The sequence below is a fragment of the Phoca vitulina genome, unplaced genomic scaffold (assembly GCF_004348235.1).
Source record: "Phoca vitulina isolate PV1807 unplaced genomic scaffold, GSC_HSeal_1.0 scaffold18, whole genome shotgun sequence".
Lineage (NCBI taxonomy): Eukaryota > Metazoa > Chordata > Mammalia > Carnivora > Phocidae > Phoca > Phoca vitulina.
Window position 1 is genome coordinate 33,586,004 of NW_022589721.1, and position 22,725 is coordinate 33,608,728.

General features: G+C 58.5%; 1 protein-coding gene across 3 annotated transcripts in view; it reads right to left on the reverse strand.

Annotated features, from left to right (window-relative positions):
* TSNARE1 (t-SNARE domain containing 1) overlaps positions 1-22,725 on the reverse strand; it is a 144,814-nt gene that overhangs the window by 108,384 nt on the left and 13,705 nt on the right. For all 3 annotated transcript variants that reach the window (XM_032415702.1, XM_032415701.1, XM_032415700.1), the window contains exons 2-3: positions 7,263-7,388; positions 593-742 (exon numbers count right to left, since the gene is read on the reverse strand). In XM_032415702.1, the coding sequence (XP_032271593.1) occupies positions 593-742; positions 7,263-7,388 (276 nt within the window). The remainder of the gene's footprint in view (positions 1-592; positions 743-7,262; positions 7,389-22,725) is intronic.

Below are 22,725 nucleotides of genomic sequence, written 5' to 3' on the forward strand. Positions count from 1 at the left end.
GTCAGCCTGTGCCTGCCGGGGGGCAGGGGGACCACCTGTAAGGGCAGAAGAGGCAGCTCCCCCATGAGACCACAGGTTCCCAGACGCGAGGAGAGAGCGAGCCCCCGACACTGAGAGCCCCTGAGGGCAGAAGGATGTGTGAGCCTGGGGAGCACTCAGAGGTCAGCAGCCCCGCCTGTGTCCCCCCAGGTCCCTGTCAACTGGAAGGCTGCCTCTACAGAGGCCCACATCCCCTCCCCACACTAACGCACACACCAGGGACCCACTCCCTCTACAAGGAGAAGCCGGCTCTGGAGCGAAGGGGCCACGGGACCTCGTCCCACAGGCTGAGCCTCCTCCCTGGAGCCCACGGGGCCCTGACGAGCACTGGTCATCACACAACAGCCTCCTGCCACTGGTCCAGCCCTGCCATCTGCCGTCCTCAGGGAAGGGGAAGGCAGTGGGGGGGAGGGTGCAGGCCAGAATCCGTGCTGCAGCTTGCCCCCAGCTCAGCACGCCTGGGCTCCCGCCTGCTGGCCCTCCCTCCTCAGCGCTTGGCATCTCAGGGTGGCTTTCCCAGGTCCCCCCAGATCCAGCACCCAAGCGGAAGTACCTCGCTTCCTGGCCCTCGGGCCTCTGGGCGTGCCCGCCGACCCCAGATCACCTTCCCCGTCCTGGCCCACACAGGGGTCCTGCGGGCTGCTCTCTGGCGACAGGCAGGGGAAATGGCGGGTTCCGTACTCGGTCCGACATTCAGCGCATTCTACAGACAGCAAGGAACATCACAGTTACACCCAGCCTGCCCACAGAGCAGCGCAGGGTGCAGACGGCACAGCAAGGCCCCACACGGGACAGCAGGTGCCCTCAGCCCTCCAAGCATCCACACCAAGCAGCTCCACTCGGGCCCACCTCGTCCAAGAAGCCCTCCCAGACTGCCACATTCTGTGCAATAGCCGCTTGGGCTGAAGACCAGCACCGAGTTCAGAACTTTAAATGTTCCAGACCTTTCTTTAAGCCACGATTATTCTAAAAGGTGACCCCAAAAACGAAATCCCCTAGAGCAGGGCTTCAGGTGTGGCCGACAGACCAGGCCAGGCCTTCGATGGATGTTAGCTGTCTGCAACAGATGATGAACAAAAATGGAGAGTAAGGACTTTGGGATGTTGACGACAATTCGAAACCACCACAGCACCCCAGCATGGCATCATTCTGTTTATAAAAATGTCGTTCCGTGGCATACTGGGAGTGAAAGCATTAAGTAAAACCCACCCTTCCTGACACTCGGCTGCAGGGCTGAAGAGCAGCGGTGCTGGACACCCGTGTGGCCTCCTCCCCATACCCAGCCCCGAACTGGCCCCGCACGGGGTTGGACCCCTAGGAAGGACACTTCATTTTCTCATCATTCTCATTTATTCAAAAACACGTCCTAGACACGTCTTGCCAGAATTTGTCAACCCTAAGACACATCTCGTAAAAACGTCTTGCCATCTCTGAAAGATGTGCCTTTCAGTCCATGGCCCTGGGCCATCTGTGTGACCTTGTTCGCTCTGGAGCTCTCTGGAAGGGCAGTTTCCACGGAGCGAGCTCTAGGAGGCGATGGCTGACCCGTCTGAGCACGCCCATAGCCGCCCTGAAACCCAGGGGACACGGCCTGTCCAGGGCCAGTCCCAGCACCGAGCTCCTGAAGGGGTGGCTCCTTCTCGGAAAAGGCCTTGGACTCGCATCTGCCCAGAGAAGGGAGAGCCAAGGACACCTGTCCAGCTTATGCTCTTGTCCCTCTGTGGGGGGACACTACAGCCCAGCATGACTGGACAGAAGGACTGGCCCAAGCAATCCCCTTTGGACCCCTCGGCCATCCTCCACCTCCAGGCAGCAAGGACCCGAAGCACACAGGCGGCCCACGGGGCTCCCGGCCGGACTCGGTGGGAGGCTCCATCCCCCTCACTCCCAGAGCCTCCCCCGTCCAGGAAGGATGGAGAAGGAAGGGCAGGGTAGCCGGCTGGCTTATTCGGGGATGGAGGTTCCCACGCTGCAGACAACTGCAGCAAAGTGGGTTTCCAAATCAGACCACGAGAACACTCCTAGGCGTCCAGGGAGGCAGACACGGCCCTGGACAGTCACAGCATATGAGAGAGAGGCCAGGGCCGAGGCCCCAAGTCCAGGCATCTCTGTGGGTCTGAGGGTCTGACCATGAGCCTCCAGGACAGGGACCATCTCCCCACAGGGCAAATCCTTTCCCCTTCCCTCTTCCAGAAGGGCTGGTGGGGAGCCCGTGGGACACGTCCTCCCGCAGACAGCTGCGCCAGGCTCCCCTGCGGCCACTTGCCCAGACCAGGGTAAGGAAGAGGCACAGCTGTCCAGGTACCTGGCGAATGGGGTCACCATCTGCTTCAGAGCCCCCAGAGCCCCTCCTATGGGGAGCAGGGAGGCCAGGGGCCCAGCTGGCAGCCCATGTCGCCCACATCACCACCTGATGCCCTCCCCATGCTGGCACCTGGTCATGGAAGTCCAGACCCTGCCCACCTCCTCCTGGTTACTCCACGTGGTCCAGACGCCTGTGGAGGGGCCGGTCTGGTTCACCCTCCAGAATCACATGACCCTTGAACTTTGAGGGGGGCCTGAGACAATTTTCTGATTATTAAAATACACACAGTTACAGGGAAAAGTTCAAACGCAGACAAATACAAAGAAATGATAAAGATCGTTTGCAATTACAGCACCTGGAGGTGAATGCTGTGACCACGGGGTTGGGGGTCTGGCACAATTAGAAGACTCTGGACAGGACTTTGCTTTACTTCATTCAGCACACCTGTCACCACATCCGGACACGTGCGGAGGCCCCCCAGCGACCTTCGACAACTCAAGCTGATGCCCACATCTCAGCCGCCTCCCTCAGCGAGGTGGTGACAGCGCTCCTGCATTCTCCATCCACGACCATGCCGCAGCCAGCGCCCCTGCCCGCACCTCGATGCCGTCCTAGCAGTCCAGGAAGAGGCAGGGCCGGGCCAGGAGCGGGAAGGCGGCGGGGTCCGGGAGCAGCCGCGCCCTCACCTCCGGAGCGAGCCAGCTCCGCCGTGGCCCAGCAGTGTGGGCACTCTGCCCCCTTCAAGTCTGTCTCTCGGGGCGGTGGTGAGACTCAGCCGCATTTCCTACCTCTTCACAGGGCTGGTCCCTTTGTAGGAAGATTTTTAGGTTTTCCTTTGATTTATGTGAGTTCTTTATGTATTAATAACCTGCCAGTTGGCTTTTTGCTGTGTTTTTGCTGCAATTCTACCACAAAGAGATCACCCTAAGCTCCGCATAATTACCTACAGGGTGCATGAAGCCCACAGTGCTCGGGGCACAGCAGGTCCCAGGTGGTGGTGGCCTCTCCCGCACAGACAGGGGTCCCCGCCCGGCTCCGACGTCCTGCCCAGAGGGAGCCTTCCCGCATCACCCCGCAGAGGAAAGAGTGAGGAACCAGCAGCACCAGGCCTCAACAATGGTCAACAAATCAGGACAACGTAGGTCCTCTCCCAACAAAAATGCAATTAACTAGATATCATTTTTAAGAGAACTAAAAAAAAATACATACATTTGGAAACCATGAACTATGGTTCTAAATAAATCCTGAAGGGAAAAAATCATTAAAAAATTAAAAATTAAAAATAAATAATTCCTGAGTCAAATAAGAAATCATAATGGAAATAAGAAAACACAACTGAATTTTAATTTAAAAAAACACTGCTCTCAGGCACCTGGGTGGCTCAGTTGGTAAGACGACTGCCTTCGGCTCAGGTCATGATCCTGGAGTCCCGGGATCGAGTCCCGCATCAGGCTCCCAGCTCAGCGAGGAGCCTGCTTCTCCCTCTAGCCCTCCCCCCTCTCATGTACTCTCTCTCGCTCATTCTCGCTCTAATAAATAAGTGGATCTTTAAAAAAAATAAAAATAAAAATAAAAATAATAAAAAAAATAAAAACACTGCTCTCTTCTGAATGTCTGTCACTCAACTAATGCAGTGACCATTTGGACACTTATAATCTCAAGTGTTTTTACTACAAAAGAATAAAAACTGAAAAGGAACGACATAAACATCCAACTTAGGAGTTAGAAAAATAAAACAGCATCAACTCCAATAGAGAAGGAAGAAATAAAAAGGATGAGTGGAGATCAATCATACAGTAGAAGGTGTCAAGAAAGTCAGAAATCAGTTCTTCGGGGAGACTTACAAAATTGCCAAGCCTCAGTCAATACTGATTATAAAAAAAGAAAATAGGAGAAGTACAATTAAGCCCTATTAGAAATAAAAAAGTGAATGTGATGCAGATATGGTGACCATTAATAAAACAGCGGCCACCACAATGGTAGACCTTGAGCAGCCCTCAGCCTTCGCGACAGCCCATGGCTGGGCAGGGGCAGAGCAGGGCGGGCAGACCCCACCAGGACCTCCAACACACCACAGTGCTGCCCCACTGACAACCAGCAGCTACTGTCTACACTTTATTTCAACAAATTCGAACATTTAAGTGAAGGAGACATATGTCTCAGAAAACACAATTGAGCAAAACTGACCCAAGAAGAAATAGAGAACCTGGATAGTTTTTACAACTGGAGAAGCAAACTGCTAGTCAAAAAGCGCTCCATGAAGGAAACACGAGGCCCAGACAGTTTTATAGCAAGATCCCAGACACACTTAAGGAACGTCCTATTCTTCCAAAAATTCACGCGGAATATAAACACCATGTCAACCAGCATCATAGAGGCTCCGACCAGCTCAGGAAGGTGGGAAGAAGAATGGACGCGTTAGGGAAAAAGAGAAAAAAAATGTCGCTATTTACAAATGATACCATCCAAACAAAAAAACGTAAGATTCCACAAATTATTACAGTCAATAGAAGGAGTTTAGCAAAATATAAAGTCAGTGAACAAAAATCAATCACACTTCCCAGGAAAAACGTGGTTCCTTCCAGAAATAAACTTTGAGAGAAAAACAAACCAAACAACGGAGGAGAATCCCGAGCTTCAGAGAGACTTGAAAGGCCTGTCAATCAACTGCCACGCGCGTGCGCGGAGCCCCCATGGCGTCAGAGGTGCCAGGGCGCACCTGACCGGGCACTCTAGCGGCTCTCTGGTTGCGCACAGTCGCTCCTTGCAGAGGTACGGGGACGTGTCCACGCGGGAGGCATGCTGTGTCTGGGACTCACTGCCAAATGACACAGCAGCAGCCCGAGGTCACAAGGGGCTGGGCCGGCCACAGCGGACTCCTGATGAGGTGGACTGGGCAGCACTGGGCTCAGTACGTCATTGTGTCTACTTTTCTATGTTTAAAATTGTTTGTATTTAGGAAGTTTAAAAATAAAGCATTTAAAAATTAAATAAAATCTCTGGACTCTTCTTTTTTTAAAAAACCAATTGTTGTTTACGTGTACCTGCCACAAAGATTTGGAAAGTGTAATTCTCAGAGTGGTACCTCTTCTAGTAGCAAAAAACGTGGGGTTTTTTTGTTAAAAACAACCTTAATAAAAGATGTGTAAGATCTTGGTAATGAAAGTTATAAAACTTTACTGCAAAACATGAAAGAAGATCGGAGAAACAGAAAGACACATATGCTCACGGACTGGGAGCCCACCAGTGGTAAAGATGCCGGTTCTCAACACATTCATGCAGCGGACGCATGGCACCTGCAGCCAAAACTCCAAGCCTGACAAGGGGATTCTAAAAGGTGTGTTCTGAACAAAGGGCCAAGAACACCCAAGACATTTCTGAGGGAAAGCAAGCAGAGCAACTTACCATGAAAAACATCAAAAACTGTAACTGAAAATTAAGGCGGAATTTTGCACAGGAAGGGAAAAACTGACCAAGAGAAGCTTCACGGAAACATCACTTATCGCAGCGCTCTGGTTCTGCGGGTCTGTAGGAAGGGGACGGCATTTTCAATAAACAGTCCCAGGACAACGTGTGGTTCAGAGAGAGAAATACGGGGCAGCTCTCAGCCCTCCCCGCGCCCTGCCCCATAAACAAAGATCAAACCCCGGTAATGGTGACAGAAGACTTACAGACGGACAACAGTCATATCAGCTTCAGAGGAGAGTGAACGTGGCTCCAGGATCATCTCGTGATAGGATTCATCACACTAGTCAGAAATGCAAACCAGGCAGGAGGGACTGCGCGCTCAAGCGAGAGCCACGATGGAGAACTCAGCTCGCCAAGAACGCGCGCTCCCCAGCAGGCAGGTGCCACACCGAAAAGCAGGCCCCGACTGGACGAAGACGCACAGGGCAAGAAGACAAGGGTTTCGCTTCCAGAATACATAAGGAAACCCTGCAAGTCAGTCAGTAAGATGGCAGCAAAGCCTAGAAAAAAATAAAGAGAGTCTGCGGGAGGAGAAATGGGTCATCCCATCGGTCACCAGAGAAATGTGAATGAAAACCCAGAGACCAGGCCTGCCCTCAGACTGCAACCGCTCACCACCCACCACCGGCCCCCACTCAGCTGACGAGGCCGGGGCACCAAGGGCAGCCCAGACAGTGCCAACAGCCCGCCGCGCTGCTGGGTGACAGACACGCTCCCCGGCCCTCACACGTGGACCAGCACGGGCGCCACACAGCCACGGAGCAGGGAAACAGAAGGGAACAGAGACCTGCAGCATCAGGGACTCGGGAACCGAACCAGCGAACGGCAGATAAGATAAGTCCTACGGTTCCATGAACAAAGTTCTGAGACGCACACCCAGCAAGGTCCGGTGTGGGGACACAGCCCCGGCAGCAAGCCCCGGCCGAACAGTGAGGAAGCCCGGAACACAGCCCTCAGGGCGAGCCTGGGACAGGGAGGCGACTTGGAAGTGCTTGCAGGGGACCCCTGCTCTGCCTTGTACCAGCTGCGCAGCGCTCCCGACCCCGCCCTGCCTCAGTTTCCTCCTCTGTATTTGCAAAAATAACGCCTACCCCGCACTGTCATCAGGAAGACCAGGCCAGACCATCCATCCGCTCTGCCCCGGGCCAAGCCCCCGGGCACCTCCAGACCAGCTCGGTGCACCTGCTCAGGGCCAGTGTGGCGCCAGAATGACCGCAGACACCAGGTCAGTCCCCTCGGCAGGGCAGGCTCTCCCAGTGACGTCTCCCTTGGTGCTGACCCAGTCCAACACCAACCACCCCGCCCCAGCGAAGGCCAGGGTCGCTCACCCCTGGCCACAGGCAACACCGGTCACACAGAACCCGCCTACCCCTGCTACCATCACGACAGCAGAGACCCACCTACGGCCACGCCCCGCCACCCCACCAGCGCTGTGAGCCACTGTCATTACCTAGGGGCTGATAGCCTTGTCTGGAGGGTCCCCCGAAAGGGCCATGGCTCCCCGGGCCACCACTGCCAGCGATGGATCCGTAGGACATCTTCTTACAGACACCAGGGCCACTGCCTTCCCACAGAGCTGGAGGAGACAAAAACCAGGTCGGGAGGGAGGAGAGGAGTTAGTGCTCAGATTCGGGGTGCACTCGGGCCCCTGCCCACCCCGCCCGCCAGCCTGCTCCACTTCACCCTCACCCCTGCCAAGCTGCAACCCCAGGGGCTTGAGCCACCTGCCCCTCTCTAGCTCCAGCTCAGTCCTTCTGAGCCACACAAGATGGCAGGAGGGCTGGGGGCAGGCTGCCGGGGCTGAAACCACCTCGACACTTGGTCCCAATGGAGCTTGGATGAGATACTGACCTTCACCAGCCTCATCTGCAAAGCCAGGGTAATGAGAGGACCTGCCCCCAGCAGGCCATGCAGAGCGGGTGACACACACTGACGGCGGCACTCAGAACATCACCACCTGTCTCAGCACCGAGCACGACACTGGCCGGGAGTAGCTCGGCATCCCGCCCACCCGATCTGCTCTGCAGGGGAACCACGGCTCCAGGATGGCAGTGGGGACCTCGCCAGCCTGACAAGTGCCCCCTGGGGCCCTCCAGGGTCATCGGTTTTCGGGTGTCTGCAAAGGAGCCGCTGAGAGCAGGCAGAGACTTGTCCAGCGTCTGCCTGATCAGCCACATGCTAGGGATGCCGGCACGGCTCACGCAGCGCTCCCAACAGGCCGGGCTGGGCTCCCTGCACTCCGCAGCCACGGCTCGACTCGGCCGTGCAGAAGCCTAAGTGAGAGGGCAGGATGGTCACCCAGGTGAGCTCACGGGTGGCGAGAAGCAGGCCCACGTTCCTGGGGTCGGCAGGGGCCCGCAGAGCAGGCTGCCCAGCCGCACTCCACTCCGGCGCTGCCTGGGCCGGCCCAGCCCCTCCGCGGCTAGGAGTTCCCCAGAGCCCCAACAACCCTTGGCTTATGTGGATTATATCCGCCAGTATTTACTGCGTGACAAATTAAAACGAAGTTTTTAAGATATATTTATTAATTTCTTTCAAAGTAACAGGAAAACCGCTACCTATTAAATAAATACCTTTATGAAACAGCTGCATTTTCCCAAACAAAACAGTTCAGCGAGAAGAGCCATAGCGACTGACTCTTGGCAGCTCAAGGGACATGCTGGTTCCCACACCTGCTTCCGGAGTCTGCTGTGATGCGACCCTGGTCCAAGCGAACGACAGAATCGGGTCCCACACAGGGGAGCTGTCCGCGGGGCCCCAGGGACCCCTGGCAGGGACTCAGGGTCTGCAGACTCTGGGGAAAGCACATGGTTTTCCTTCCCACGGGTCCCAGGCCTTGAATCCCCACCACCCGCCCAGGCCGCCGCTGGACCTCCCTTTGCTTTCTGGACGCTCCCGGGGGAGATGGGCAGCCCGGGGAGGGGCAGAAACAGCTGGCAAGGAGCAAGGAGGCAGGGGTGCCGCCAGCCTGGAGGAGGGCAGGTCTCTGCGCAGAAGTGGGGCACCTGCATGCTCACCAGCACCTGGGAACACGTCGGATGTGGAAGACAGAGCCCAGGCCTCATGCGGACACAACGTGGAGGAAGCAGCACCAGGAAGAACAGCGTAAAGTGGTAAGTGCAGAGCGGGCACCCAGAGCCCCGGCACGCGCCCACGCTTCCCTGCATGCCTTACACAGGCTCGCACGCCGTCCTCACAAAGACCTGGAAGGAGACCCCACTGTTGCCTCACAGGGCAGACGAGGACACTGAGGCACGAGCAGTAAGGCACCCAAGGCCATGCGGCTGGCGGCTGGCAGAGAAGAGCTTGGGATCTGGCAGGGCAATGCCCGTGATCTCACTGCACGGCCTCTCCGAGAGTGAATCCAGGTCACCCGGCCCCTCGCCACCATCCTCAGAGCCAGGAGGCACTGCGCCAACACCCAACAGGCCACCGTCGGCGCCCAGAGAACACCAAGGCGCTGAGAGAGGGCACGGCAGGCGCGGAGGTGCAGAGCTCAGTGGAAGGGTGCTCGGGTGGCGTGGGGGATGCCACTGAGGAAGCAGAAGGAAAGACGAACAGGTGCGGAAGCCAGGACCAACGGTGCCCCCACATCCGAGGGACAGCAATCGTGGGGACAGAGGCCACCCAGGGAAGGGGATGAGTGACCCAGAACTCGAGGCCACCGAGCAGAGCGCCATGCAGCATGGCCAGAGGGGCCTGCCCTGCGGGGCACGCGGGGCACACAGGCCACAAAGACAGAACCCGAAACCACGGTGGCCCCAAGCGGCACAGAAGGCACTTCCAGGCAGGGATCGGGCCCTTCCCTGTCCTTCCCATCCGGCAGGGATAATGCAGGAAAACAGGCAGGCACGACCACCTGCGGCAGAAGCAAGGTGAAGGATCCCGGGGCGGGGGGAGGAGGGAGGGAGGCCTGGGGCAGATGTTGTGCCGGGGCCAGGAGGGTAACCAGCTGACGGGGCAGCAGAAGGTTCCAGAGAGACTTCCTCAGGGAGAGAGGGAAGACTGTGGCATCTAGACACAACCAGGCTCCAGGGAAACACGGTCAGCAGGAAATGAGGCCGATCCCGGTTCACCTCGAGGTTCAGACCCAGCAGCAACTGCACTTAGGAATGGCCTCATCTACCTGCCCACGGTAGGATGCAGCCCAGAGCAGCACTGGGGAAGGGAGGGACCGTGTGTGTGCATGCGTGTGCATGCGTGTGCATGCTCAAGCATGCACGTGTGTGCTCCAGCATGTGCGTGTATGTACGCTCAAACCTGTATGTGCATGGGTGTTCAGGTGTGCTAGAGTGCGCACATGCGTGTTCCAGTGTGCACGTGTGCTCCAGCATGTACGTATGCTCAAGCGTGCACGTGTTCAAGCATGTGTGTGCGTGTATTCGTGCGTATGTGCTCGAGCATGTGTTTGCATGAATGTTCATGCCTGTGTGCTCGAGCGGGTGTGTGTGCAAGCACAGGCATGAAAGCACATGTCCATCAGCTTGCAAGTCGATAAATCATGCCTAACTGTTGAAAACCACGCAGCAGCATGACTGAGCACATTATCGAGAGCAGAGACCCGCTATCCAGAGATCTATAGGGTCAGAAGTGGCTAACTCTGGGGAGAGGAAGAAGGGACAACTCTTCTGTCTCAAACAACCTTGTAGGGCTCATTTATTCTCCAAACTTTAGACAGATATCATCTTAGGATACAAAGCTTCACTTGTAAGATTCCAATCAGATCATCATCCAGAAAGAGGAGTCTGGAAACAGAGTAGGGTGGACAGGCTGCGGGGGTGTCTGCCTTGAGCGGACGACCCGGGCAGGGACCCAGCACTCTCCTCAGATGTCTGGAGGCGGCCCCAGAGTCACCGTGTTGTCCTGGGGGGCTACCAGGAGCCCAGGCAGGCACCCGGGAGGCCTAGGCACACCTCCGCAGATACACCCTGGGGGCCCACAGCGCACTGGGCACTGCATCCAATGTGAACAAGGTGGGCCTGGTCCCGGCCTCGGGGACGTGAACGTTGGTTGGGAGCCAGCCAGAATGTCCTGCGAGAGGGCTCCACCAGGAGGGCGCAGGGACCCGGGGGGCATGGCTAGACCCCAGACTGGGCGGGCCTGGCAGCCCCCCGAGGAAGCAGCCCAGCGGGATCCAAGCCAACTGGACTTGAAGGGAGAGGCACAGGGGCGGCTCTGGGAGGATGGGAGCACACAGAATGCCCGGGCCGACTAGAGGAAGTGACAGAGGCTGGGACTCTCCCAGCCCAAGAGCTCTCCACGCACCCAGTGCAGGCAGGGCAGCAGAAAGGGGCAGAGGGGCCACGGGGCAAAAGCAGGCCGGGGGGCCTGCCCTCAGCTGTGTCCCGGCAAGCAAAGGGCAATGAACAGTGGGTCTACCGAGGCAGGAGAGAGAAAAGACCCGCAGCCTGCCACCTCGTCTGACTTGCAGTCTCATTTTGCTGTGCCCAGAGCACGTGTTGCCGGTGTTTGCTCAGTGGACCGGGAGGTGGAGGCTGCCCCAGTACCAGAGCCACAAAGAGGCGCCCAGCCCGAGGGCCAGAAACACGGAACCCCAGCACCTGCCCTCTGCCCACTGCTCTGCGCCCGAGCCCCTGGGGGGCCTGGAACCCAGCAGCGCCCCCCGCCACAGGCAGACGGTGAGGGGCCGCGGGCACACAGCCAGGCCCCCCCAGGTGCCCTGTGCCCCGGCCATGCCGGCAGCTTCCTCCACGCTGCTCCTGCTCACCCACCCGCAGCTGCACAAAGGCCGTGGCAGCCCCCCATGGCCTGGGTGGGCGGAAGCTGCAGCAGGGCCAGGCCGGAGGGCTGGGCGGATGCTGACGGGCTGCAGGGCCCAGGAACGGCCCAGGACGCCCTCAGAGCTGTGGGACGGAGGCCATGGGAACAAGGTCGGCTCCCTAGGCAGCCTCCCACCAAGCGGCTTCCTTGAGCCAGGCCTGCCAGCCTCCTCCGGCCTTGTGGCCCCGGGCTGGCGCCGGGCTCTTCCCCGGCCACCTCCCCCTCCCCCCCCCCCCCCCAGCAGCCTGAAGGGAGCCATCCGTCCCTGTACTGCCCAAATCCTGCTCTGAGGGCAGCAGAGGAAGCGGACGTGCCAGGGAACGCCCCAGCAACGCAGCCCTGGCCCCAGGACAAAGGCCCTCGGCCCAGGAGGAGGGACAGACTGACAGTGGGACGCCTCTGGACCCCGGTCAGGAGGGAGCACCCGGATACAGCTCCAGGCTGGGGTCCAATGACCTGGGCGCCAGGGCCAGGGCTAAGACAGGGCAGGTTCTGCCCCGGACAGGCTCCCAAGCGGGACACAACCCTGCCTGCAGCTTTCATCCATCAGCCTGGGGCTCTCAGGGGCAGTGAACTCCCGAGACGACGCTGACCTTCCTAGAAGCAGACATGGAACAGTATTTTCTAGACTAGGGTGCCCTAGAACAGGCCCTGCTCCCCTCCAGCTGAAGGGGACCCCAAAGATGGAGAACAGGTCCTTCCCAAGTGGGGTCCGTTTCCATATCTGTAACACGGGCACTGCCCGGCGGGATCAGAGGGAGGAACAAACCGGTTCATCTCGGGTCTTCATTCAGTGGACCTGACCTGCACCGTGAAGGGGACACAGCAAAATCAGCATCACACTGTGCCATCTGCCCTCAGGGGCCTCATGCTCCAGCTGGGGACAGACGAGGAGGGATGACGCACCATCATGGGGACCTCCATCCCGAGCACCCTGCCTCAGAGCCACCCAGACCTCGTCCTGCTGGCAGCCCTGGGGACCTGGCCCTCAGGCCTGTGCTCTGGCCTGGGGTGCTGTCCTTCACCCGAGTCCTCCCTCCTCTCTGCCCCACACCAACCCTGGGGCTCACCCTGCTCTCCCTCCCCTGCCCTTCCTCCCCAGCCCTGCACAGCCACAACCCTGCTTAATCCGGCTTTCGAGGTAAGACCTCACGGGGTCCCCGCCCACCCTCCATCCCGTCCTCCTCTGGCCACGCTGCCAGGCCACAGCCCCGATCACGGGGTTATTCTGCTGCTCTGCAGCTCTCTGTCCTTTCTGTCTCCACCCCCCTGAACCAGAGCAAGCCGAGCAGGCTCGGAGCAGCGTGACATGACGCAGGCCATACCCAGAAAAGTGCGTGACACACAGAGCAGCAAACAGGCCCTGGTGTTCCTCGACGCCCTCTGTGTGCGGAGCGTCGGCGGGGGGAGGCAGGCTCGGAAAAGAGCACGGCGCTCCAGAAGGAAAGCTGGCTGTCCCCCCACCACCACCACCCGGATCCTCCTGCTGAGAACCACCATCCGCTCACCTGGTCACACGCGAGGCCCCACCGAGGAAGCCCACAGAGAGGACACCTGCAGCCCGCACCACCCTGCATGCTGTTCCACCTGGGCCCCAGCCGCCAAGCCCAGGAGGCCCAGGCTGTGTTGCTTAGAGACCACAGCGCTGCCCCCAGGGAGGGCAAGGCTGGAGCCAACAGAGATGCCCGGTCCCACCCACACTGCTCCAGGTGGATGCTAAGCCGCCCAGGCTGCCTGATGATCAGAGGGCCAGGCGGACACCATGAGTCAGCCCCTGCAAGAGCCATCAGGGGGGACTGTCGCCATCTGGACCCACTCTTCCCTTCACGGGCTGCTGCCCACGGGCCCACCAACATGCTTCAGCCACACCAACATGCCCGCATGGGTGCTCGAAAGCCAGACCAGCCCAGAGACCCTGGATGAAGGCCTCGACATCACAAGACCAGGCTACCCAACAGATCCGGCACCAAGTCCGCTCACACCTGGCAGCAAGACGGGACTGTCACGTGGAAGACGTCTGGGACGTGTGTGGTCGCGGGGGCCTCGGAGGAGGACAGACGGCAGTTGTGGGTTCATGGGAGCAGTGGAGTCCCCTGTGCCGGGGGCTCCCGGATCTAATCAAACCCCGATTTTTAAGATGAGAAAACTGAACTCACAGAGAGAAAGTGACTTCTTCCAAATCACAGACACAGGCAGGATCTAGGAGCAGACCCGCCAACCCACCGTCGCTGCAGCTGCTCCCGCCCACCCTTCCCCGGCGCAATCTCGGCAGCAGGCACCAGGCTCAGGTCCACGTCACGCGGGTCCCCCTGCCGGACCACGAGCCCCTCCCCCGCCCCGCCCCCACCCCGGCATCACCTCTGCCGCGGCGGGAGCTTGGAGTCACCTGCGTGAATTCCATTCTCACAGTCCAGACACGGACATGTGCACGCACACAGCACCGTGCACACGGCTGTGTGTGTGACGGTCATGACTGCCCAGCTTTGCCCCCACACGGCCGCTCACAAGCTCTGCCCCGTGAACACGAACACGACCCTTAGACGAGAGTGTCGCATCTGCGGGACTTTCCCAACTGTGAGCGCCACACCGTGCACGCGTAAGACACCATGTAGCCAAGGACCAGGGAGGGTCGCAGCTGCGGCTCACGGTCAAGCCGTCCAGAAGGAAACGTGTGTGTGCGCACACGCGGACACACGGAAGGAAGAGCCACTGGGGGAAGGGTGCTGTGGTGCGCGCAGGATGTCTGTTAATCTGGTGACTCTTCTTTAAATCTAGAATTATCACGTCCAAAAATATTAAGTTAAAAATAAAATTAAAACTCACTGGAGATTTTTTTAAATCCTAGAAGTAAATCTGTACGAAAGGTACAGAATCTGTACACCAAGAACTGAAAGCGTCACGAACAGAAAGTGAGGTGCACGGAAGTGAGCGAAGATGCCCCGTGTCCGTGGTCGGGCGCTCGAGACTGCGGGGATGAGGGCTCCAGCGTCGGTACGGACATGTTCTAAATGCTTCCTAAAACCAAGAAGTCCCTCCCATTTTAAACAGAATCTATTAAACACTCTTAGAGAAAAAAAGAAAAAAGAAAAAACTAAAATTAAGAAATTTCTAAAAAAAAACCCAAACAGTGAAAACACTGCATAAGAACATCAATAAGATACATTTAAAGCAGTGATCAGAGGAACTTCATAACACTAAACGTTTCGTGACAAAAGGTGAAAGCAAACTGATTCCTCAGCTGAAAGGTTTAGGGGCACATAGCACCGTCTTCTGAGAGCTGCTTACCGAACGCCCGCCGAGCGCGGAGGGCGGCGCGCCAGGAACGATGTCTGCTTGTGTGGCCGTCGCCTGCGTGCCCTCGGTTGGGAGCGTCCGCGGCCGCGCCGTCTGTGACCACAGCCCCTGTGAGCCCAAAGCAGCTCTCACGCCGGGGAGGCCACGCCAAAGCGACCGTGCGGGAACACAGCCATCTCTGAGACCCGCCTCATCCCCGGATCCCCCTTCCCGCGAGCTCAGTTTGATTTTCTGTCATTCACAGCCCAAGATACTTTAATTAATACACCTACGCTTAAAAAAAACGTTTAAGAAAAACAATATAATAATCCAAAAGTAACCAAACAAAAGAAACAATATAAATAAAAGCAAGTATTAATGAGGTAGAAGATAGAAAAACAGCAGACCTAATAAAGCAAGATCTCATTTTCTAAAATAATACTAACGAAGGAGACAGCCGGTAGCTAACGCACTCAGGAAGAGAGGGAGGAAGCACGCCTGTGCAACATGGAAAATTCAAAGGGAAGAATCATCCCTGAACCAGAGCAAAGGTTAAGGGAGCCTAAGGCCCCACTTGCAAATCTCTATGCAAATCAGTTGTAAAACCCCAATGAAAGGGGTTATATCTTAGGAAGTGAAGTTTACCGAAAAGTGACCCATCGGAGGCAGCCTGAACAGACGAGTCTGGAGAGAAGAAATAGAAGCAGTTATCGTAAAGCCACCCACAACGACACCAGGGCCAGACGGCTGTGCGGGGGATCCCGCCACATTTCCAATGCTCCGTCAATTATTCCAGGGGGCTGACGATGAGGGGAGGCTTCCTGATGCTTTTTAATGAAGCGTGTAGAAAATCGGTCCCAAAACCTGATAAACACAGTCCAAACACAAATGGCGAACCACTTTTGCCCCGATGCAAAAGCACCAAATAGAATCCTAAAGAACAAAATTCAGAACCCCAGTTGCTTATTTTCCCAGGACTGCAAAGCATATTCAACGTGAGGAAATCCACTAGCCAAACAGACCAGACTACCTAACGGACCAAAGGGAAAGGCTTACAAGCTCCCCACAGACGCCAACCACATTCCTGACGCAAGCACTGGAGAACGTTCTGGAAATGATGAAGTAAATACCCGTTAGCGAAAAGGTCCGGGAGGGGGCACGGGCGCCTCCACACCCGTCACCACCCAACTCCACTCCGGGGGCACCGGCCAGGGCAGCTGGACGGCAGGGGTCATCGCGACACGACAGAGAGCTGGAAGCGACGGTCCCTCTTTGTCACGGGCACAACGGCACACTCGCCAAACCCGAGTCGCGAGTTCGAGTGTACAGAGAAGCTCACGTACAGAGAGCAGCAGCCTCCGCACACGCAGACGCCCAACGAGACGCCGGCCGGCAGAGAAACCCCGTTTGCGACGGCAACAACGAAGTCTGAGCGCCTGGGAACACATTTCCACGCATGTGAACGGACACAGGAAGCATCGTTCACGGGAAACTTCAGAATGCTCCAGGAAGAAAGGCAGATCTGCCCCCACGGAAAGACATGCCTGGCTCTCGGACAGGACCACCCAACCTCACGAAGACGTCCATTCTCCACCCTGACCAAAACACCAACAAGCCTCCTTCCAGAGCTCAGCAGCCTGACGGGGAGTTCCCACGGGAAAGCCACAGGACAAACGATATCCTGGACAAGAGCAAACAGAACCCCTGAAGGACCCCTCTCCCCAGACCTGCGATGTCCCAGAGAAGGAAGCGCTGGTGCGGGCTGCGACACCGTGGGTCCAGAGCACAGCCCACTGACCAAAGGGATCCCACACAGAAACTACACGTGTGTGACTCCACCTTGCAGGACTGCCCAGAAGAAGCAAATGCATGCGAACAGAAAGCACACAGGTGCTTGCCAGAGGCTGGGGGCAGAGGGATCTGCTGTCGGACCGCTCAGGGGGAGAAAGACCGCTCGGAGGTGTGCGGTTTCTTTCAGGCTGACGGAAATGTTCTGGAATTAGAGAGTGATGGTGGACACACAACTGTGAACAGACCAAAACCGCCGAACTGTCCATTTCCAAAGGGTGAACTTCAGGGCATGGGAAGTCTACCTCAGTAAACGCCAGAAAGCTTCCATAACTAAAACTCTATGCGTGAAAACATAAACCAGTGGAATGAGAAAGTCTGAAAACAGACCCAGGATGTAATAAATGGGGCAACTCAAATCAAAGCAGGCTCGTCTAACAAGCGGTGCTGGGACATCTGGTCAGCCGTGGCGGACGACAAAGGGGTCCAGGCCCACCACAGTAAAAGAACATGTTCCAAATGGATCATGGCTTCTGGGTCCAAGATCAAAGGGTCTGAGGAAATTAAAAGGTGGGCTCCTGTAACCGTGTGCAGGGAAGCTTCCTAGGCAGGATGCAACATCCCAATGCTGCAAAAGGAAAGACCACCCACGTGACGGACACCCGGACTTCTCCTCACCCGGGCCTCTGAGAGCAGGCGCTGCCCACGGCCCAGCCCCCCAGGGATGCTCGGGGACCACACGGGCTCCCTGCAAAGGCCTCAGAACGTCCTCTAACTGGAGTAAGTGCTCCAGCCACTTCCCCGCTCTCTGCTGTCACAGGGACGTTCGCCAAGGCCAGTCGGCTTGTCTTGTGGGCTTGTCGGGGCTCAGCCCCCACCCCTGCATTGGTTTCTCCCTGCTCTTCTCCCCTCCTCTGCTCCTTCAGGCCGCCTGGCCACTCGGACTCCCACCTTCTTCCTGACATTTCCCTCCTTCCCCTGGCCATGGCACCATGGGGAGAAAAGAGAGGGGAGGGCAGGCCCCCAGGACTGGCTCCTGGGAGGAGCACGTTCTGGTCTTTGAAGTGGCCGCGAGGCCCAGACCCAGCCGGGACCACGGGGGCTGCTCGGGCCGCCACAGCCCCCGTCACAGGACAGCGCCCTGTCTTAAGGGCCCTGGGAGCCCAACGCCCGGCCCGGCCAGGCTTCACACAAATGGGAGGTGGGGCAAACACCCCACCCAGGAGGGAGGCAGGGGGATTGCAGTGACAACCTGGACTCCCCCCGAAACCCCACCCGACCCCCAACAGGCCCAAGACACCAGGACAGCGTGAAGACAAGCCAGTCACCGCCGCCCTCCAGGAGGAGACCAGGGCGGGCTTCAGAGCTCCTGCCAGGGCTGTCCTTCAGCCACGGGCCCCCAGGACCTGCTGCAGGAGCCCGGGCTGGTGACAGGCGGGAACTTTGACAGCAGGAGACCCCGAGACCACCACGCAGCAGAGGAGTGCTGGCCCGGGTGCACTGCGAGGTCGCCACACCACCAGCCCCTTCTGCCGGCCAGGCAAGGGGAGGTGCGGTGAGGCTGAGGAGGGCGGGGCCAGAGGCGGGGCCGAAGAGGGCGGGGCGCGGTCGAGGTGGGCGGGCCGAGGAGGGTGGGGTCGAGGGGGGAGGGGGCCAAGGAGGGCAGGGCCAGAGGCGGGGCCGAAGAGGGTGGGGATGGGGAGGGCGGGGCGGGGTCGAGGTGGGCGGGCCAAGGAGGGTGGGGCCGAGGGGGGAGGGGACCAAGGGGGCGGGGCCAAGGAGGGTGTGGGGGGGGGCCCCCAGATGTGTTGGGGTGAGAAGGGCGGGGCCAGGGGCGGGTGCCGGGTGGGGCCAGGTGGGCGGGGCTTGGGGGAGCCAGGGCGGAGTCAAGGTGGGGGGCCGAGAAGGGTGGGGCCAAGGAGGGCGGGGCTGAGGAGGGCATGGGCGGGGCAGAGGAGGGGGCAGGGTGGGGCCAGGGGCGGGGGCGGGGCCAGGGCGGAGTCGGGGTGGGCAGGGCCAAGCCTTCAGAGATGGACAACCCAGGCTGAGCCCAGGGCCCTTGGAGCCCAGCGGGCACTGTGACCCCAGCAGGCAGAGACAGACGACAGGGAGGAAGGGAGGAGTTAGCACACAGGCAGCAGAATGAAACCCCGTAAGATGAAACACCAGACAGAGCCAATCTAGTCTGCAGTGAACGCCGCTGAGTGCAGCAAAGGAGGGGTTTTTAGTTCCAAATCCAGGGAAATGTTAAAAGACTACTGCCCATTCACCTGGGACGCGGCTTCTAAGCACATCACTTCAGAAGCGGGAAATCCATGACCCGCAGGTCCCTCAAGAATTCTTTCAAATGAAAACACTATGAAATGGGAAAGATGCACGGGTGGGGCAGGGGGAGGCCAGATGGCAAGGGGAACCAGTCAGGGCCTCAGCACCCTGCCCTCAGGGGGACTGGGAAGGTGTCTGTTGCTCACAACCACCACCAGATTGTAGCCCACAAATCCACGCCAGACAGAACATGCAGGACAGACACCAGGCAGGTGCCCCAACACCCGGGAGCTCCTGGTCCCCTTCCCCCAGGGAGGCAGCAGCCTGGGTGGAAAGACAAGGCCCGGATTCGAGAACACCAAGCCTCCACGGCCCTGTACTGTGTGGCCTCCCACCAGAGTGGCGCTGTCAGTGGACAACATGCCCAGGCCACCATGCACCAGGCCCTGTTCCACATGCTGCAATACACCTCTTGGGGCTCCTGGGCACCCACAGTGGACTCCGCATCCAGGGGCCCCGGGAGGACACAGGCGGTCTCCCAGCTGCTGAACTGGAGGGACCTGGAAGGGAGGAGGAAGGGACCCCCCCCCCCACGGGAGGCTTGGGACCTGCTCCCCTTTATAGGACAGGGTGTTAGGAGACTGCAGGTGCCACCAAGTCTGAGTCCCCAGTCTGCCTCTGACCAGCCCTGGGGCCACCATAGAGCCACTCCTCCCCCAGTCTGGCACACTCGGTCTCCAGCAGGGCCGCCCAGGAGTGAGTGGGAGAGAGATCAGGGCGTGCTCACCGCTGGGGCCACAAGGAACTCCTGTTCTCCTGCACAGGGAGCCCTGAGAACCCCAAGGCTGGCCCTGGAGAAAGTACAGGGTGAAGGGACAAGTCAAGGACCAGGGGGCCTGCCAGACGCAGGACCCCCAGGGCCACAGCCATGGGCCAACGCGCTTCCGGGGCAAACGGAGACTGTACAAACCCCCCGACAGCCGGCAGAAAGCCCACCTGCCTTCGGGAAGCAGCAGCTTTGGGCCGCCCTGTCAGCACCTGGGCCGGGCAGGAGTGCAGCCAAGACGGGGGTCAAGGAGAAGTGCGCTTCAGTGAGTTCACCACGCAGCCACCGCAGCGGTCTGGCTCAAGCCACAGGCCCTCAGCAAGGACCTGGTGCATGGAGGGGGAGGGAGACTCACTGAGCTCACACAGGCACCAAGGGAGGAGCCTCTCCTCCCAGAACCCGACCCTTCCAGGACCCAGCGCTCAGACAGACCTATGAGCCGCTGAAAAAACACCACGCCAGTTCCTCAGCTCACCATCTAAACAAAAACAATCCAGATGGACTAAAGGGCTGAAGACTTTAAAAATAAATTAGAAATAAAACAGTAAAGCAACCCAAAAGAAAACATCTCCCAAATACAAAAGCAATGTTACACACAAACACACAAGGAATTGGCAGCATATTAAAAAAAGAAAAAACTTTTGTAAATGAAAATGCAACAGCAGAATCAGAAGACAACCAACACCGTAGAAACAGTCACCACAAACAGGACAAAGACTGCTATCGTCCGTACACAAAGCACTTCCGCAGACTGATGTCTGATCACGGTCAAAGGTAACGTAAATAAGCAAGGACGATGCAGGTACCGCAAGGAAGAAATGTGCACAGCCTGCCCTCACGAGAAGCGCCCCGTGAGCAACCACAGGGGGCGCCCCGTGCGCAGCGGGGGATGTGGGGCAGGCTCCCAGCACCAAGCTGCACACGCCCACTGCAGATGGCTGGCAGCAGGACCGCACCCCGCACCCTGCTTGTGCTCCAGCCAGTCAGACAGGAAATACTCAGGAACATTACAAAATATAAAACAAAAGCCAGAAACAACCGAAATAACTGATGATGAAGAATTACATGTATCACATTAGGTACCTAAGGCAGAATATTACATCATGACTTTTAATAGCGTTAAAAGTATATGTTTAGCTGCGGGAGAAATACTCAGAAACGACACTAAAGAGAACAATGAGGCCGGAAGTGCTTCCATCACAGAGTCACCCCGAGGCGCGGGCAGAGCGCGGGTCCCGCCTGCAGGACCCGCCACCAGGGAGACCTGCTGCGCGGCTTTGCGTAAAGACACCCCCGCACCCGGTCATCACCTCCCAACATGAAAACAGCCCAAACACGCCCTAACAGGAGAAGGGACAAACCCCGGCCCGTCCATCCCCCGAAGGGCCGCTGGGCCTGCAGCGACACACAAGGGACATCGTGTCATGCACAGGAAGCCGGACCACAAAGAGTTCGCGTTGTACGACACCACACAGATGAAATCCTAGAACAGGCTACACTCACATCTGGTGCTGGGATTCAGAAGGGGGTGCAGTGGCTGGAAGGGGCACCGGGGACTTCCTGGGGGACCCGATGTTCAATGTGGGTGGCGGTGGCGGTGTCCCGGGTAAACACGGCCACCAAAAGTCACCAAACTGAACCCGTGAGGTCTGTGCGTGCTGCGGCACCTTAGCTCCATCACACTCAAAACTCTGCCCGTGTGCAGACAAAAGACTGGAAGGAACAGATTAACCTGCTGAGTGTCACCCTAGGAGACACCCCGAGACCGGCCGTGAACGCCGCTCAGACAGATGAGCCACCACAGAGGGCCACGCGCAGCTGATTCCATTTGCACAAAATGTCCAGAACAGACGCATCTACGCGGACAGGGCACAAAGTAGGGGCTGCCAGGTGGATGAGGGGTAGGAGTAGGGGGAGACTGCTGCGGGCCGGGGTTCTACCCGAGTGATGAAGATGTCCCGGAGCCACCGCGAGGTGACGGCTGCACAAGGCTGAGTGCGCCAACACTGACCCGTACATGGTAACTAGGTGGACTGCAAGGTGCATAAAGGACACGCCAAAGCGGTCACAAAACCACTCCGAGCACTGTGGCTGACGGGCAGAGCAGAGGGGCCGCGGGCGGGTGAACCGCACTCAGGACCCAGCACCCGGGAGTGTGAGCCCCCGGGCTTCCCAAGTTCTCTGCCAGGGACACGTCACTTCTAATAATCAAGAGAAATAAACCGGATACCTCACTTCACGAAGCAAACACGGGCTGTGCACGAGGGCGCGATGATCGGGAAGACGGGACAGACTCGCGGGGTGGGGGTGGCAGTGCGTGCAGGCCGGCAGGCAGCACTCTCCGGGCCAGCGTGTGTGTCAGCCTCAGTCACCCATGTGTCCCCCAGGCCGGAGCGGCAGGCACGCAGCGAGCGCCCAGGGACATCTGCGGCTGGCGGGCCCGTGGCACTCCAACACTGCACCCAGCCCCGCTTGTGCCCTGGGAGCTGCCCCATGTCCGCAGAACAAACGACCACGGGTGACAGACACATCCGGTCCCTGCTCCTGCCCCACAAGCCTCTGCAAGTGGGCCCACCCCACCTTGTTCATCTCTGCTTCTTGGGAGAGAAAACTAAAGCGCCAACCCAGCTCACTGGGACACTTCACCCCAGCCAGCCACAGCCTGGCCCAGGAGGCGTCCTGGCTGACCCCGGATTCAGTCACCACTTGAGCCTGGCTGGGGCACACGGTGAGCCCTAACCCCGCGTTTCCTAATTCGGTTCTCAGGGACAGACCAGTGCGCCACAGGCCCGTTCAACCCTGAATGCCCTTGTCCCCCGAGGGCCTCTCGACACCCCCAGGGCACTGCGGCCAGATGGAAGAGGGGCCACAGACAAAGGGAAGCAACACCAAGGTCAGCAGCCGGGCTCCCCACCCCGGGGTCCCCACAAGCATCAGCAGCAGGGCTCCCCACCCCGGGGTCCCCACAGGCGTCAGCAGC